Source organism: Athene cunicularia (genome assembly GCF_003259725.1).
Source record: "Athene cunicularia isolate RWA chromosome 10 unlocalized genomic scaffold, athCun1 chr10_part1, whole genome shotgun sequence".
Lineage (NCBI taxonomy): Eukaryota > Metazoa > Chordata > Aves > Strigiformes > Strigidae > Athene > Athene cunicularia.
The window spans coordinates 8,660,368-8,676,843 of NW_020799112.1; the positions used below are offsets into that span (position 1 = coordinate 8,660,368).

Sequence of the window (16,476 nt, forward strand, 5' to 3'; positions counted from 1 at the left end):
CGCGGGAGCTCCCGCCTGGGTGGGCCCAGAGCTGGGCCTGGAGGCCGGAACCAGGCCCAGCCTCAGGGAAATGGCGGAAGCGACCGTGCCGAGGGCTCTGGGAGCCCCAGAGGGGAGGGGAAGCCGCCACGCCACACCCCGCCTTTCCCTGCCTTCACACCCCGGGGCGGCTCGGCCACCAGCTTGAGCGGGGATGGAGACAAGATGTCGCCCGGGCTTCAGGCCAAGGCATGGGAGCCTCTCCCTGGCAGGCTGCCCGGCCTGTGTCTTGTCTTCTAATTGCTTGTTTTATCTGCTTAGTGTAAATAAAAGTTGGGGTTTAGGAAGAGGGGTGTAATCCAGCAAGTTCCCTGTGCCAGGCCCTCCCCGTGGCTAAACCGCTACCTGCCTGGAGGTATATCAGTTAATTCCTAGCCCATAGGGAATGCTTCACGGTGGAAAATAAAGCTTAAAATGTGAAGTTAAGACACGCATAAAAAACCTGGCCAGACAAGGCCACTGAAAGACCTAACTTCCTGACAAGGAAATGCGCTTCTATTTTGAATGGGGAGACTGGGATAAAGGATGAAGTAACTTGGGTTTTAACCCTGGGCAGCATCTCTAAAGGCCTCCAGTGGCTTGAACTCAATCTCTCTTACACCACAGACTCCTCAGTTTTAGTACAAATTAACTAAATCAAGTAAGCTTACCCACTTATGGAAAAAAAAGAAAATCCAAAGAAATCCCAACAAGCTGTCTTTTATTTTTCACTGTGACCGCTATCAGCAGACATCAGTCTCCTGGTCCAACCTTCACTTCTTAAAGTGTTTTAAAACACATTGAAACAGGCACATTTCTTAATGTTCTCGAGAATACAACCAGTCAAAATTGAACTCCTGGAGCAGAACCAGAGCCCCACGCACAGTCCCACCATCACACCACGACTGTCCTTGCCCTGCACTCTAAAACTGGTAAGATGGGGCTGCCACCCTCAAAACCAAACAGAATTCCCAGAGCCCTGGGAACTAATGGATAAAAGTGCCTGAAGCTGCACTTCTCACAGAAAAAAAACCTCTGCTCACACTTCCACTGACTGCCACGGCAGTGTCTTCTCATAGATCCCAGACCGCTTAGGACTTAATAAATTAAACCCAGCATACTGATACCCGCCTGGAAAACGATACACGCAGGATGGAAAGCACAATTCACTCTCATCACAGGAGGAAAGGGGGTTTAACAAGCAAGATAACAATTCATACAGCAGACACCTTTCCCAAGACCGAAGGTGCAGCAAGCCCGACAACACCTGCCTCGCCCGGGGAAGTGTTCCAGAAGATATTCCCAGCTCCTGCCACAATCACATTCATACCTGCATTCCAGCTCATTTAAATCCACCATGTGCGCTATACTCTGGAAAAAGATGTGCATCTTTTGGATTAAGTTATTCAGGAATATTCAGATTCAACTTTTACCTTAACCCAAAGGAACTCAGCAGACCTAAAGCTCTGCTGTATCTGCGTAGTTCATCAGCAGAGTAAACTCTGCTTGTCTGAAGGGCAGATGACTGATGTTCTCTGGGATTTGGTCATAAAGATAGTAGTTTTGTTTGGGATTTGCTCTGGGTTGGGCAGAGACACACAACAAAACAACATGTTCCAACAAATAAATGTCCTGTATTATTTACTCTTAACAGTTTGACACAGATTTTTTTATTTCTTTATGTGAATAAAATCTAGTATATTGAATAGATTACTGGAGGTCTATCTACAACTGAAGAAGAAATCTGGCTGACCTGGGCTGCTTCAAAATCAAACATTCACTTGTTTAGTGTATAAAGTATGTGCCAGACAAAGGGTCCATGCAAAGTGTTGCAGGATCCAGAGGGATTATAGTAGTGTATCATACTACCATACTTTTTTATTGTTATAGTGTGTAATACTACTACTGTTATATTTTTAATGTAGTTTTCCTAAAAATAATTTCACCTGAAGAGGATGAGAGGACTTCCCGAATTCAAAAGTTAAACAACCAAGAAAAAAATGTATGATGACTCATATAAATAAATTTTACAGACTCTTCAATCATGTCTTGCATGCAAAGCCAGATTCCTTTCCGGTCACACGAGTACACAAGGTAAATAAGCTTTGCAATTATTAGCAATTATCTCTGAAGTGATTAATTTTCACAGGCAGTATTTTTATGAAACTATACAAATCAGGTTAGCATATATCAGTGCGATAGTTATATTAGTTTTCTCTTTTAATGAAATAAAACTGTTGAATAAACAATTCTGTTCCAGTGCTTATAAATATTAATATAAATCTTGGTCAGCTTTCAAAAGAAAGCTATTTTTCAAAAGATTTATTTGTCCCATAATATATTTAACGAGCAGTTGTACTGTCACTCAAAAGTGCATCAATTATACCTTGATAGAGGCAATTATACACAAAACAAATTATACACCCGTATGATTATCAAGAAGCTTGATAATATTCCCTAGCAGTAATCTTTGCATCGCGTGTTCCTGCACCTCCTGTGCGGCGTGAGATAAATCCAATGTGACAACCTCCGTCGCGGGAGCCACCAGCCAAGCTCTCCTCGTGGGCTGCCTCCCCCTTGCCCTCAACCTCTCCCTAGTGCTCTTCGCTTCTGCCTGTAAAATCCAGATGCAGCAACAAAGGAGAGCAAGGAGCAAGAGCCAGAGCACAGGACTATTGCTGGGTGAGCAGAGGTCTAACTCTGGAAATGCATTCAAATGACATGTTTTGATCCCCTCATGCGTGATCAGCTCAGCTGCTCTAAATCCTGCCTTTCATCCAACAGCACTCACATCCCTACGCCATACAGACTCCCACTTATTGCTCAGCTGATGTCTTATTCTCCCCAGACACCCTCTTGCTATCCACTCAGGAAAAGAAAAACATTCTTCTATCCATGTGGGACCAGAAACTAGAGAGGTTCAGAGGTGATGGCTCTACCGTCAGTCACACCCTCAGACCAAGGTGCTGTAGCCCAGTATCCTGCCTCCAGAAACACCTGGGAGAGGATGCTTCATGAGAGGATATCTCACAAATTTCTCAGATATTGCCCTCAACAAGATGACAAATACCTTTTTTGAGCATCACGGCTTCACGCCCACGTTAAAACAGCACAAAACAGTGCTCATAAGGAAGTCCATGTCGTCACCTCGTGGGTGCAGGTATTTCTTCCTGCGGTCACGTTTGATGCCACAAATGAGGTCAGAGAAGGGGCCCGCTGCGAGCACAGGACGGAGGTGACGGGTGCAAGGAGGGAGGGACAGTGCCCCCCGTGCTCTGGGCCTGGGGCTGCATAAGCCACCCGGCCATTGCATCGCCTGCGTGGGCAGGAGCTCAGCTCTCCCCTGCAAACTCATTCCCCAGGCACTGGAATTGGACCAAAAAAAAAAAAGCTATTCTGGAGGAACATCCAGTGGAGAGTTCTTCTAGAATAACTCTTTCTGTGTAATGATTAAAAATACCTGAATTTAAAATGTAGGCAAACTAGTCTCTCAATCCCACATCTGTCAGGCACTTGGGTTTAGCGTAAGGCTGTATAACACAGATAACTGAGGTTTTAATCTCCAAAATAATGCCACTTTCAAGGTGAAAACCTTAGTTAGGGAGCCTCTGGGGGAACCCTTGCTCGTGCCTTTGCCAGGCAGTCTTGGCTATCGGTCTAAACTGATGACAAGGACATCTGTGTCACCAGATGACCAGAGTTATCCACGTTCACTTGCCTCCCCGATTCCTCCCTAAGGCAGACCTGATGAATGCCTATTGCTTTGGAAAGTATTAGCACTTATCTCCCTTTTACAGAAAAAAAAGTTAAGATTATTTTAAATATTTCTCATGATGAAATAGTAACTTGATTAAAAGCGTTTCATAATCTGTTCCCAGCTTTAAAGCTATATGTACAAAAACCAGTGCAATACGTTTCACTCTTGAGAAAATGTTCAATTTTCTCAGAGAGCATAGGAAAATAAACTCCTCCTCATCCATACCATACACATACCGTTTTGAGTTTCTCCCATGGAGCAGCATAAACCCTATCTAGACCCAAAGCTTAATGCCCGTGGGGTTTTTCTCTCTGCAGAAGCTCTGGCATGAAGTGCAAGGACACGGAGCAGAGCCCAATGACAGCCAGGCTCACGGCCGTGCCGATGCCCATCGCCCCGAGGGTCTGGAGGGAGGAGGGAAGTAGCGAGGGGGAAAGCAGCTGATCGTGGCGCTCGGCCATGTCCAATGTGATGGCCTCCATCTGGAAGTGTGTGCCGATGATCCCACAGACGTGGAAAACTTGGTGGCTGTGCCCTGCAACAAAGCCAAAAGGCTCAGCAGACCTTCTGCATAGCATCCATTGCCTCTGGGCAATCACATTTTTAAATATTTATTTTACTAATTTCTGTGGCTTTTACTGCTGCACCACCAGAGCGCAGAGATCTTCCTTTCCAAAATGCATCTGGCTGTAATGGAAGCGAATTCCTCACTGCTGCAGTCCTGGCACATGTGATGTGCTGAGGAGCACTGTGCTAGTGCACGGCGTGCTGGGGAGAGCAGGAAAAACCCCAATGCTTGCGCCAGGGAAGGTTTAGACTAAATATTAGGAAGCATTTCTCTAAGAAGGGGTTGTTAGGCATTGGAATAGACTGCCCAGGGAGGTGGTGGAGTCCCCATCCCGGGAGGGGTTGAAGAGTCGGGTTGACCCAGTGCTGAGGGATCTGGTGGAGTTGAGAACGGTCAGGGTGAGGTTGATGGTTGGGCTGGATGATCTTCAAGGGCTTTTCCAACTGAGATGATTCTGGGATTCTGTGACTGCCATCCAGTCTCCTTGGTGTGGCTGCTGTGACATGGCACTGTATAGCACCACTGTGCTACAGGTGAGGTTTTTTCTATGAGAAATGAGTGCTCTGAGGTCACAAAACCCTCTGTGAAACATTTTGAAAACAGCATGCTTCCAGAGCTGTTCCCACTTCACCTAGGCAGGACTGCTGTATCTCAAACGTAAAACTACAATTTCCAGCAGGGAATATATTATAACCCCTGGGAGTTGCCCATGCATTAACGTGCTTTCTTCCTGAAAATAATGAGAAAACAATGCCAGATCACCCTTTTGGCACTTACCAATATAATCAAAGTGTCCTGGCGCAAGTCTCTCTGGCAGATGGCTCGCGAAGATGAAGCAAGTGAGGAAGGCAAAGGCAGTGTGCTTGTAGTGGACCAGGATGGCAGCCTCCGTGCAGCTCTCCGCCGCGCACAGGTAGAACTGCAGCAGCAGAGACGTGTCCGCACAGGGGAAGGAAAGAGGGGAACAACATGTTTCTAAAGGAGGCAGATCTGTTCCCTGAGCCCCCAGCGTCTCTGGCTGCCCATCACCCGACCCGGCACTGAAGGACCCAGGGCTGTCGCCTCCATTTTGTGCAAATCCCAGCCCCGCACCTCCTGTCCTTACACCTCACTGCAGCAAAATTCCCATCCTGCTCCAGTTTAGGAACTGGAGAACTTGCATCTTTCAAAGGCAGTAACTTTCCAGCAAGGGCAAAGTTTGAGCACGGCGCTTTGAAGTGGAAAGAATCTGCCTATCAATAGGTGCAGGAAAAAATAACCACATCTTTTCCTGCCGGAGTTTGTTTTCCTTGAAACAAACAAAAAAAAGGCAGCATATTTTCCCAAATATTTTCAGACTAAGATGAAGCAGCTGATATTTCCAACCCCACAGCAAACAAATGTCTTGGTGCTGTGAAGACGGGCTGTGCGTACCCTGTAGAAGAGAGGGATGCTGTCAAAGAGGTATGGGTACACGAAGGCCAGGGTGCGGGAAGCCTTGCTGAACCGGGGCCGCTCTGCCTCCAGAAACCTAGAAGAAAACAGAGAAGGTATTTCCTGTGGCCCAGCACGGCCCATGAGCCAATGTCAGCACTGGAGTTGTTTGCTGGGTGTGAATTGCACTGTTTCAGCTGCACCTACAGCCTCCCACAGATGACTCTGAATTCAGCCAGAGCGGGTGCAGGTTTTCCCTGCTGAGGGTTTGAAATCTGCAGCCACCCTCAGCTCCAGTGGCTGAATCTACCCTGGCTGAACCCTGAACTGGGCAAGGAAGGATTTAGGGGCCACCCTCTCCTCTTCTTCTCTTGTATCAGCACTAGCGTGGCCAGCAGGGACAGGGAAGGGATCTCACCCCTGTACTCGGCACTGGTGAGGCTGCACCTCAATTCCTGGGTTCAGTTTTGGCCCCTCACTACAAAAAGGCCATTGAATGACTCAAGCGTGTCCAGAGAAGGGCAACCGAGCTGGTGCAGGGTCTGGAGCACAGGTTGTACGAGGAGCGGCTGAGGGAACTGGGAGGGTTCAGTCTGGAGAAGAGGAGGCTGAGGGGAGACCTCATCGCCCTCTACAGCTCCCTGAAAGGAGGGTGCAGAGAGGGGGGATGAGTCTCTTGAACCAAGGAACAAGCGACAGGACAAGAGGGAATGGCCTCAAGCTGCGCCAGGGCAGGGTCAGACTGGCTCTTAGGAAGTATTTCTTTGCAGAAGGGGTTGTTGGGCGTTGGAATGGGCTGCCCAGGGCAGGGGGGGAGTCCCCATCCCTGGAGGGGTTGAAGAGTCGGGTTGACCCAGCGCTGAGGGATCTGGTGGAGTTGAGAATGGTCAGTGTTATGTTAATGGTTGGACTGGATGACCTTAAAGGGCTTTTCTAACTGAGATGATTCTGTGATTCTGTGACTGTGCTCGGGCTCTTGCAGGTGCATTTCTGCAGCTCTGAAAACAGTCTTTTTTACACTGCCCTGGCGTGGCTGATTTTGCTTTTTTACCATTGCTCGTTAGCTATTACCTGTCAGCAGCTAGGAACGGAGCTGTTTTTTAAACAGCTGCTGTCCCTGCAACTGTTTTTAACTGAGTTTTCACTCTTGGTTTTGAATCCAAGCTTTCTGAGCACAGCAATCAGGGAGAACACATCTGCCTTTGCTTGGAAGGCTTTGTAGGTAGCGCGGTGTTCAGGCTGTGATCGTCACTGTTTGTTAATTAAGCTATATTGCAGCTTATGTCTGAAAAGCATGAAATGGCCCAGCATCCTTCTTTTTTACATCCTGCCAAGACTTTGCGATTGTCATTTCAGAGAATGTGTGGAAAGAGTTACTGAAATCACAAACTAAATTAATTAAACAAGTTACTTTTTAACAACATCACCGTTATAATGGAAGAAGCAGCCTGTTGGTGATAATCATACCATGTATGAGGAGGAAAGTGTGTATCTGGACAGGGAATAATATTCTGCAGTTTGTTTCCCAGGAAATCACACTGCTGAAATCACAGAATAATTGACCACCCAGGTCCCCCCAAAAAACCTTCCAAAAACCCGGAGCTGGGTCTCGAGCTCTGTGCTGGGCCCCACATCTGCTCCTGCCGCACGGGGAGCACAACCCAAACGAACCCTGGAGACAGAGAGCATGGGGGAGCCTCAGAGACGCCCAGCAGCACCCTGCCCGCAGAGACCGGCATGGTCAGGGCTCACCCCACTCCAAGCCCTGCCCCTCCAGCCGTGGGGGCAGGTGGGGGGCAGTGGGGTGGGTGTCAAGATGCTCCCTACCATGGGGAGGACTCCAGTCGTGAGCCCATCACCCTGCCTCCCGCCACAGCCGTGGGAGCTCCAGACCAGGAACAGAGGACCTCTCCCTCCAGTCCCTCCCTGCTGGGAAAGACCAACTTTTGTAGGGTTTTAGCCCGATAGGGAAACAGAGACTAATTTAAGCAGAATTACACCAGACCTGTCTGCAAAGCAGAAGGGCTCTATCAATATGACCCAAAATATGGGTTGAAACTCTGACAATTCAACATCTGCTCATGAGCCACTAACTACACAAGGGCTTTCACCTTGCTTCCCCTTGGTTTGGCCTGCCACCATGGCTTGTAGCTTGCTCCAAAGACATCACAACAATGCTGAAGATGTCTCCTGCTCTGTTTTCTCCTGAATTTCTGCACGATTGTTGCTGTATTTTCCTACCATGGTGTCCCCCACCCAGTGATGTGCTCCCATTCCTGCTCACCCACTGCTGCTGGGTGCTGCGCTCACCCTCACCCCACATCTTCCCACTCCTTCAGCCACATACCGACCCAACCTGTGCAGATCTGCTGCCAAAATAGAGCCCCTCTATTGTAGCCTGGGTGCCTGGTAACTTGGGGACAGTGTCCTAGTCAGACGACAGGTGAGAGGTAGCAGAGCTCAAGTGTACTCTGTTCTCATCCTGAAAAGCCCATACAGGTTTTTCTGCTTTCATGGGGATGCCTGCAGGGAGATGCCAGATCCTCCAGCATGAAAGAAACCTTTTGTGTGGCTGCTCATCCTGTGCTGGGGGAGGAATGCAGTTGGACGTTCTCCATATCAGGGTGACAAGGGGTTTTAGCGTCACGTAAAGGATAAACACACCTATTTCAGTCCATCTGCACGTGTTTCCCTGTTTGGCAATTCCATGTTCCTAGGGCACAGGATGCAAAAACCAACCAAACAAAAATTCTTACTGTTGACTCATCAACCAGCCGTCTAGGATTGGGAAATTTTCCTGAGAAGTTGATGAAATTTGGTACAGCAGCTTAGCAAAACCCCTTTCTTCAGACGTCCTGCTGCAAGTCCTTGTCTTCATCATGTCACTGCATCCTCCTCTGCATCAACCTGTACTCCTGCTGACCTTCATGGGGTGGCTGCCGGAGGCTGAGCCACGGTGTTGGGCCCCGGTTCAGCAGCTCAGCCGGGCTCAGGAGCTCTTCCCTCCTCTGAACCTCTCTGAAACGGCCAGCATGCTGCTCGCCCCTCTCTCGAGTCACCCCCATCCCTGGTGGTGTCACATGCACCCAGGGCCACCAGCAGCCATGGGCCCTCCCAGCTCCTCGAGGCAGCCCTACCCAAGGCACGGTGCCGGTGCCAAGCCCTCGGTGAGCTGGGCAGGAGTGGGAGTGCCCGGGCAGGTCCCTTCCGAGCTTGGTAGCATCACCTCCCATTGCACAACTGGTTTTCAGCTCCGTTCCCATTCAACCCTCCTGCCTCGGAAGGACCTTTTCGCTGCTGTGACTCAGCCAAGGGTGATGCTGAGGCAAATGCCATCGGTGAGCAGCACCCTGTGGTAGGAAATGGGGGTGGCTCAGGCACTGGGGGCCTCGGGGGGGCTTCCTCCATCCCCAACCCACCCGGCACAAGCCACTTCCACAACCCAGGTAAGCACCGTGGCCGAGGTGGGTGCAAAACCAGTTTCCCCACGCAGCTGAGATGCTGCCACACCTGAGGCATGCGGAGGGGCACAGGGCGAGAGCAGCAGCCGTGGTGGGGATGCTGGCAGCCTGGTGTGCCAGGGCACTGGCCCCGTGGCTCATGCAAGCCCCAACTGTGAGCCGGCATGTGCAGGGGCTCCTCTCACCACCGTGGGGGAAACCAGCAGCACTGCTGGCCCACACTGGTATGGTGTATTCAGGATTCCTGCTCAGCCAGGGATGTTTTGTTGATTTTTTTTTTATTTTTAAGCCTACATTTGATGGATTTCCTACTTCTCTAATGGAAATTACTGAGACAACAGGAATTGCTATTCTATGCCATAGGGATAGTTGCATGTTTTTCACATAACTGTACTTACAGTTTTGTAGTAGAGAGAGGCTGACAATTAAATTTGCAGATCAATAATTTTTTTAAACAATCCAAATTAGGCTGGAACTGATCTCAAGTTGCTGATATTTCCTAAGTGTTATCCTAAGATTAGCACATGGTCAGTGAACTTCGTTTGCTAAGCCCATCTAATGAGACAATAAAGAGACGCACAAGACAAAAATAAGAGGGGGAAAGAGACAAAAAGAAAGAGAAAGAAATGAAGAATATAAGGAAAAAATACCAAGTCCCAACTGGCATCATCCACCAAGAGAGATCCTTGAGTTTGCAGCACTGTTCAGTGATACCAAGAACAGATATTCCTCCCCAGGGAGTTACTCCAGTGTGTAACCCACACCAAAATACGAGTAAATCCTCCCATACCCAACACACTTAAGTAAGGCAAATTTGCAGGATCTGTAAGGAATATTGAGCACTTAGTGCTCTCCCTCTCAGGAGGAGGGGAGATGTGGTGACACTGAGCTGCATCCCACCCTGCAGCAGCCCCTCTCTTGCAGCTGGGCACCCTGATTTCATCCCGCCAGGGCATGGGAGCATCTTCCTCCCAGCCAAGGCAGCAGCAAAGACACACAGCCCTGTGCTGGGGGTGGGTCCTGGGCAGGGAAAGGCCCCCCAGGGTTATGTGATGCTGTGACAAGCCAAAGACACCCCAAAATACAAAGACACCCTAAAACAGAAGGAAGGAAGGAGTAATGCCAAACGATTCTTCATGCTGCTTGAGGACATGGGAATTGTACGTTTCGCAAAGCAAACTGCTTGTTCTCGCAGCGAGACACGAGTGCTTTACAAACAAAGCCTTCGGGGAGGTGTCTACCATGAATTAAATCCAAACCAGTCCAGCTGGAGATCTAGCACGGCGTGGAGTGCTGGAAATCAGCTGAGCAGTTTATACATTTTGAGTTATTCCAAACAAATCGTCTAATGCCGCTCAGGAACAAAATACCGCGCACGCAACACTGTCCATGCTTTAAAAATTATGCAACCGGTTGCAAGGATGGTGAGGTTCCTCCTCCGCAAATCTGTTGTATGCACGTAGAAACGCACATGTAGGAACACGCACATAAACACACGCACACACAAATATAAGCACACACGTAGCACTCGGGCTTGCACATGCGTTTGGCAGGACCATGCTTATGTTTAAACATGCTTAAATGTTGGGGTCCCTAGACACCCCCCCCTTTTTTTTCAGGTTATGTTAGAAAAACAACAGGCATGGCAAGGTGCTGGAGGTGGGCACCTTCCTGCCAGGCATGCGCTGCACAAAATCACCCCTTCAACTTTCACAGATTAACACTACTTCAGTTGTTTTGGATTTTTGATCATCAGACTCTCCTAGCACCCACATGCAATGTGTTTCCTAAACCAAAATTCCTTTTCTTCCCCTTCCTGAGCTTAAGGCTCATACTGTTATGGTACGGCCCGTAATTGAAAAGTTTGGTTCATAAAACTAATTAATGATTCTGCTGTAGCAGCCACAGCAGATAAAGCAGCAGCTTACCTGGAATAGCAGGACAGACTGGTGCTAACGACGGTGTTCAGCACTGCGATGGGGACATAGCAGCGGTGGAAGGGGCTGTTGAGCCATTCCCTGGGGAAGACGTATGCCGAGTAGGCCAGCGCCGACCCTGGAAGCACAAGAGGTGCCCGGTTGGTGCCAGGCCCCGCCGGGAGCCTCCGCTTCCTCCTGGGCGCAGCCGTGAATTGGCACTCAGGTGCTCTCGGGAGAGGAGCTGTGAGTTGAGGTGGAGGAGCAGCTGAGTAGCTCAGGGGAGCGGGAGGCAGACACCCTGATTGCTGGCTCCTGCAGACACCCTTCCGTGAGGAGCCAGCGACATGCAAAGACCCCAGCTGCTGCTGCTTCCTCCGCAGCGAGGCACCACCAGCTTCACTGACCACATTTCTCCTTAACATGCTTTGTTTTGTAACTTATTCTATTTACTAAAAATCCCAAAGAGTGTCACACAGCCAGGCCTCCATCCCAGGGCTGCTCCATACAAAACCAAGCCCCAAATTATTTGTGGCGGTGTCAGAGATGCCTCACAGCCCCTCCCTAGCACCAGGCTGTGGGGAGGAGGAAGAGGAGTGGAGCAACTCCAGGATGTCAGCTCTTGTCCCGTCTGAGCACCAGGGGCTCAGCCCTGTCCCTGATGCCTCGCTTGCCTCCAGGGGAGCACTGGGGACCGGCACCCTAGTGAAACCTCTGCAGAGGTGCCCGCCCTTACCCAAGCTGTACATGCTGAGAGCCGCGTAGTCGAAGAAGTAGCAGATGTGCCGGGCGCGGGTGGACATGGTGCTGAAGGTGTGGGCACAGCTGGAGGCAAGGGGGTAGATGCAGCAGGTCAGCAGGTAGGCAAGGAGAGGCCAGGCATGAGGGTCCTCCGGGCCCCCCGGCCCCTGCAGCTGCCCCACCAGGGTCCACACGAAGTACCTGCGAGGAGGAGGAGGGTGAGCGTTGCACCCTGGGGTGTCCCTGTCCCCTCTTCTCCCACCACAGCAACCCGCCGCCTCCTCCCATGGACGCTGAAGGCACAAGGGCACAGTACCTACCAGGCAGGCACAAAATGCGTCCAGATATTTAGGGTCTCGTTCGTCATTTGGAAGACGCTGAGGAGACAATCAGCTGCTGAGCTTCGGGGGGGGCGATACCCGAAGAGGATCCCCTGCTCCTGGTACCCCTGCAAGGCAAGGACTGGCACTGGGGGCAGGTGGAGGAGGAGCAAGGACAAGTCAGGGAAGAAGGAAGGAAGGTTGCCCATGATTCAGGACCCAGGACCCTGCTGAAAGGATAGAGCTGTGCCCCCCTGCCCTGTGGGACTGAGCACTGCCCTGGGCTGGGGGACAGTCACCCCAGCATGCTGCTCTCACTTGTCACCTCCCCAAACCCCAGGCATAGGGAAGAAAAACTCCTCTCTGACCTTGGGAACTTGGTTGATGCTGAGCAGCCGGGGTAACTTGAGGCTCAGCATCATGTGGGTCGGGGCTCCAGCTCCGAGGGATGTTTTTGGCTCGGTATGAGCCCTGGTGGTGCCTCACACTCGACCTGGCTGCATCTCACACCCCACAGGGGAAGTAAGGCGATGGGGCCAGGGCTGTCCCGTGATGGCCGAAGCGATGCTCAGGAACGGGCAGCCTGGGGGAGACAAGGATTCATGGGGACGTGGCACAGTGTCCCAAACCCACACGTGACAAACGCTTCTGGGGGGGCTCCCATGGGATGGGGAGGGGAGATGGCATGTGTCACTGCAGGGGATGTTGGAATCCCTCCCTCCCACCCGCACCCCGAAGGGGCAGGGGGAGAAGGACAGCGTGTCCCTGTCCCCACTGCCCAGAGGGACTGAACCTCCCTGTTGTCATCCCAGGAACAGCACCCACATCCCTGGAGCACTTGAGGTTGTAGAGAAACCCCTGGGCATGGGCTGGGGGGCTGCAGGGTGTAGGCAGGTCCCCCCGGGGAGGATACAAGGTCCCTGTGGAACATCCCAGGCCACGATGCAGCCCCAACATCTCCATCTCTTACCCGCCGACGGCTTCAGCAGTGCCACCTCTCCCCTGCTCCGCCTCCACCTCCGGTCTGTGAAATAAAGGTGAAAAAAATAAAATTATTATCTCCTGCAAGGGATGGCCTGGCCTGAGAGAAGCCAGGTGAGAAGGGAGCCCAAGACCACGCTTGTGAACTCAGCCTCCTGAGAGGCCGACAGCTGCTCCAGCCATCCCATCATGTCCCACCAGGACACATCAAGCTTCAGCCATCAGCATGCCTTGCCCAGGACTTGCCAGTCCCGAATAAAGCCCTCTGCAGCCCTTTTCTGGCTGCTGGTGTTGCCCTTCATCTGCCCCTGCTCTTCCTCCTCGTCCATAATCTACCTCTCAGCGTGGCCCAGCAGCTCCGGTGCAAACCGACACAGGCAAAATGCTGTGGGCCACCGTGTGCGGGGAGTGCCCGGAGAGAGGGAGGTGGCTGGGAGGTGGTTAGCAGGAGGGAAAAAATTAACGAGGCAAGAGAGCAATAAACCCAGCATAAAATAAAATTGGAAAGGCCTTTAGTTAAAGATTAGACTTGAATCAGGAGCTTTTCCTTGGGTGTTGTGCCACAGGTGTGCTGCCCCAAAGCTACACACAGCCTGCAGCCCCCCAGAATCCCCCCGGGATCCCCCCGGTATCCCCACACTCCTCCGTGGTGGAAAAGGGACCTGACTCCTGCGGTGGCCTCCAGAGCCAGCTGGAGGGCAGGGGGTGAGGGCAGGGAGCGAGGGAAGGGAGCGAGGGCAGGGGGTGAGGGCAGGGAGCGAGGGCTGCCGTTGGTTATTTGCATGCTCCAGAAATCAAGGGCAGCCTGGCCCTGCGTGCTGCCCTTGCCTGCTCCCGCCGCACGCCCGGTACAAACACAGACAAGGGCGACAATGGGACGGGACACAACCCATCTCCCCTATCCTGGTGAAGCTGAGGAAGCCGCCCAGGCTCTTCCCAGCACGGTGCAGAAGCCCGGTTTTCAAAGAACCCTTGGACGGGAGCCATGATCCTGGTGCTCTCTGCACCCAGGAAAACTGTGTGTGACACAGGGACCCCGGCTCCCACACTCCCCGCACCCCGCTGCCTCCGCAGCAGCACCCGAGCAGCCCCAGGCCTGGGCTTACCCACGAACTCGTATTTTTTAAGAGCAAAATGAGTCACTGGAGCTGCGGGGCGCAGCACCAGCCCGGGCACACCCTGCGGTCCCGTGTTTTCCTCCTCCTTTGGCTGATTTTTTCCACCCGGGGAGCGGCTCTGAGGGATGGGGGCACATCACAGCCGCGGCCGCTGCAAACAGCAAGTAATGAACTCTGCAGGGTCACCCAGCTAGCTGCAAACACACCTCTTCCTCCTCCTTCTCCTCCTCATCCCCCACGGCCACACACCAAGCCCCGGGGGGACGTCAGGCACCGCAGGCTGCAGGTCCAGCCCCGGGAGCCTTTTTTTTTTTTTTTGCCAAGTGCACCCGGGGAAGGTTCCTGCCTGGCACGGGTTTTCCCTGTCAAAGGCTGTGGTTTGTCACTGATGAGAGGAGCCCCGACACGTCCCCCGTCACCCCATCACCCCTTCACCCTGTCACCCTCCAGACTTGGCTTCAGTGAGCACGGAGCGTGGCTTCAGCAGCTCTCCCGCGGCACAAGCTCTCCCCACCATACCCCCACCTCTTTCCACGGAGGGAAAAAATATTTTAGCTGTTAATTATTAACTTTCACGACTTTCTTACGGCGGCGCAAGGAGAGTGACTCCTTGAAGGGTACAGCTAGTGGCCGGGCTCCTCTGGGTGCTCAGCACCAGCGTCAGCAGCACAGGACATGCCAAGACCTTTTCCAGCAGAACAACAGAGGCTTTGTAGGAGGTTGTTATTGCTGCGGGTGGCTGCTGGTATCTGCTGGGGATCGCAGACGAGCAGGCAGCTCCGAGCACGCATGTAAGCTTAAGGCTTTCCCATCATCAGCGCGTCTCAGGCACGTGTCTGAGCCCTTTGCCAGCCCCAGCGCTTTCACCCGTCCTCCTCGGGGCACGGCCGCCTCTCAGTGCCCCGTCCCACTCTTAAAACGCAGCCGAGTGAAACTTCCATAAATTCTGCGAACAACCAGCGTGGCCACGACCTGCTGATGCCGTCGGAGGGCAGGGAAAAGCATCGCACTGCCGGCCCCCGGCACACACAGCTCCTTCCCACCTTCATCTTTTGGCGGGCAAGCTCACGCCGTGCAAAGCCTCGGCCTCTCCGGGGCAGCGTGAAAAGCAGCAAAAACGACTGAGAAAGGGAGCAAAAAAGCAGAGCAGCTGGTACTTACGGCGCTGCTCCCGGGAGTGGGGCTGGGTCGGATGCTGCGTTATCGCCGGCGCTGGCTCAGGACGACCGCGTTACTCATCTGTGTACAAACACAGCCCACATGGCTGAGCCACGCTGGAAGCCCGGCCGGGGCGTAGGCAGCCGAGGGAGCGGGCTGGGGCAGGTTTGCCAAAGCCGGCAGCCCGGCAGGAAGGACAAGGGAGGATTTGCCAAAAGCCTGACTCTCTGCCGGCACCCGGCGGGACGGTCCCCGCACCCCGGCTGGGCTCGGGAGGGGGAAGGACGCGGAGGAGGTCAGCCCCGCCGGCTGCTTTCCCAGATTAGGAGCACATTAATTCTGGCTCGTCTTTTAGTAGAACAGGAAAAAGGCAGCAAAATAAAACCGGAAATAACTGTGGCCAAACGCTCAGATTGTGCTCTGGATTAGCTTCAGCCGGGCTGCAAGGAAGTGGAGTAAGGGCAGGAAAAAATATGAACTCACAGACCTCCCTGTGCATCTTCAGCTCCCAGGTCCCTCTGCTTTAGCACCGGAAAACACCCGAAACTTGTTTAACTGTCTCCGAGGACACTGTAAAGTTAAAACCCTCCTGTAGATGAAGCGGGAGCTGCTCCCGAACTGGAGGTTTCTTACATCATTCCTGGCTGGCTGGAGGATCACAGCCGGCCGGGCAACAGGGTCCCCTCGGCCACCGGCTCTCCCCACGCCTGCGCCGGCTGCAGAACCCAGAGCGTTTCCCCTTCTCCTCCCCGACAAAGCCTCTGGTGTTACTGCAGCCGTTGGTAACGCGTTTCACAATATTTGAATCGAGCGGCAGATTGAGGAGTGCGAGTGGCTGGGGAGGGAGGCGCGGACGTCGCTGCTCGTTATTAAGGAGCTGGAAGCACTAGAGCCCGGCGTAACGCCCAGCTCGCAGGTAGCGGGGAGAAGCAATAAGGGGCATCTGAAATCAGGGCTGGTGAACATGCAGCAGCATTTTAACGGCGAGGGAAAGTCTCTTGATAGCCATTTGGGGGGGGGGGGGG

At 52.5% G+C, this 16,476-nt stretch overlaps 1 protein-coding gene across 7 annotated transcripts in view; it reads right to left on the reverse strand.

The window, feature by feature from the left end:
* Positions 1-728: 728 nt before the first annotated feature.
* The window catches only part of PAQR5 (progestin and adipoQ receptor family member 5), a 20,017-nt gene continuing 4,269 nt past the window's right edge, over positions 729-16,476 (reverse strand). For 2 of the 7 annotated variants that reach the window (XM_026855973.1, XM_026855972.1), the window contains exons 2-9: positions 13,165-13,218; positions 12,563-12,777; positions 12,195-12,322; positions 11,870-12,075; positions 11,146-11,272; positions 5,757-5,853; positions 5,121-5,262; positions 729-4,310 (exon numbers count right to left, since the gene is read on the reverse strand). In XM_026855973.1, the coding sequence (XP_026711774.1) occupies positions 4,063-4,310; positions 5,121-5,262; positions 5,757-5,853; positions 11,146-11,272; positions 11,870-12,075; positions 12,195-12,322; positions 12,563-12,616 (1,002 nt within the window). In that variant the 5' untranslated portion in view covers positions 12,617-12,777; positions 13,165-13,218 and the 3' untranslated portion in view covers positions 729-4,062. Of the gene's footprint in view, positions 4,311-5,120; positions 5,263-5,756; positions 5,854-11,145; positions 11,273-11,869; positions 12,076-12,194; positions 12,323-12,562; positions 12,778-13,164; positions 13,219-14,281; positions 14,528-15,454; positions 15,883-15,934; positions 16,355-16,476 lie in introns of those variants that run through there. The other 5 variants (XM_026855969.1, XM_026855970.1, XM_026855971.1 and 2 more) reach the window with 5 other exon arrangements.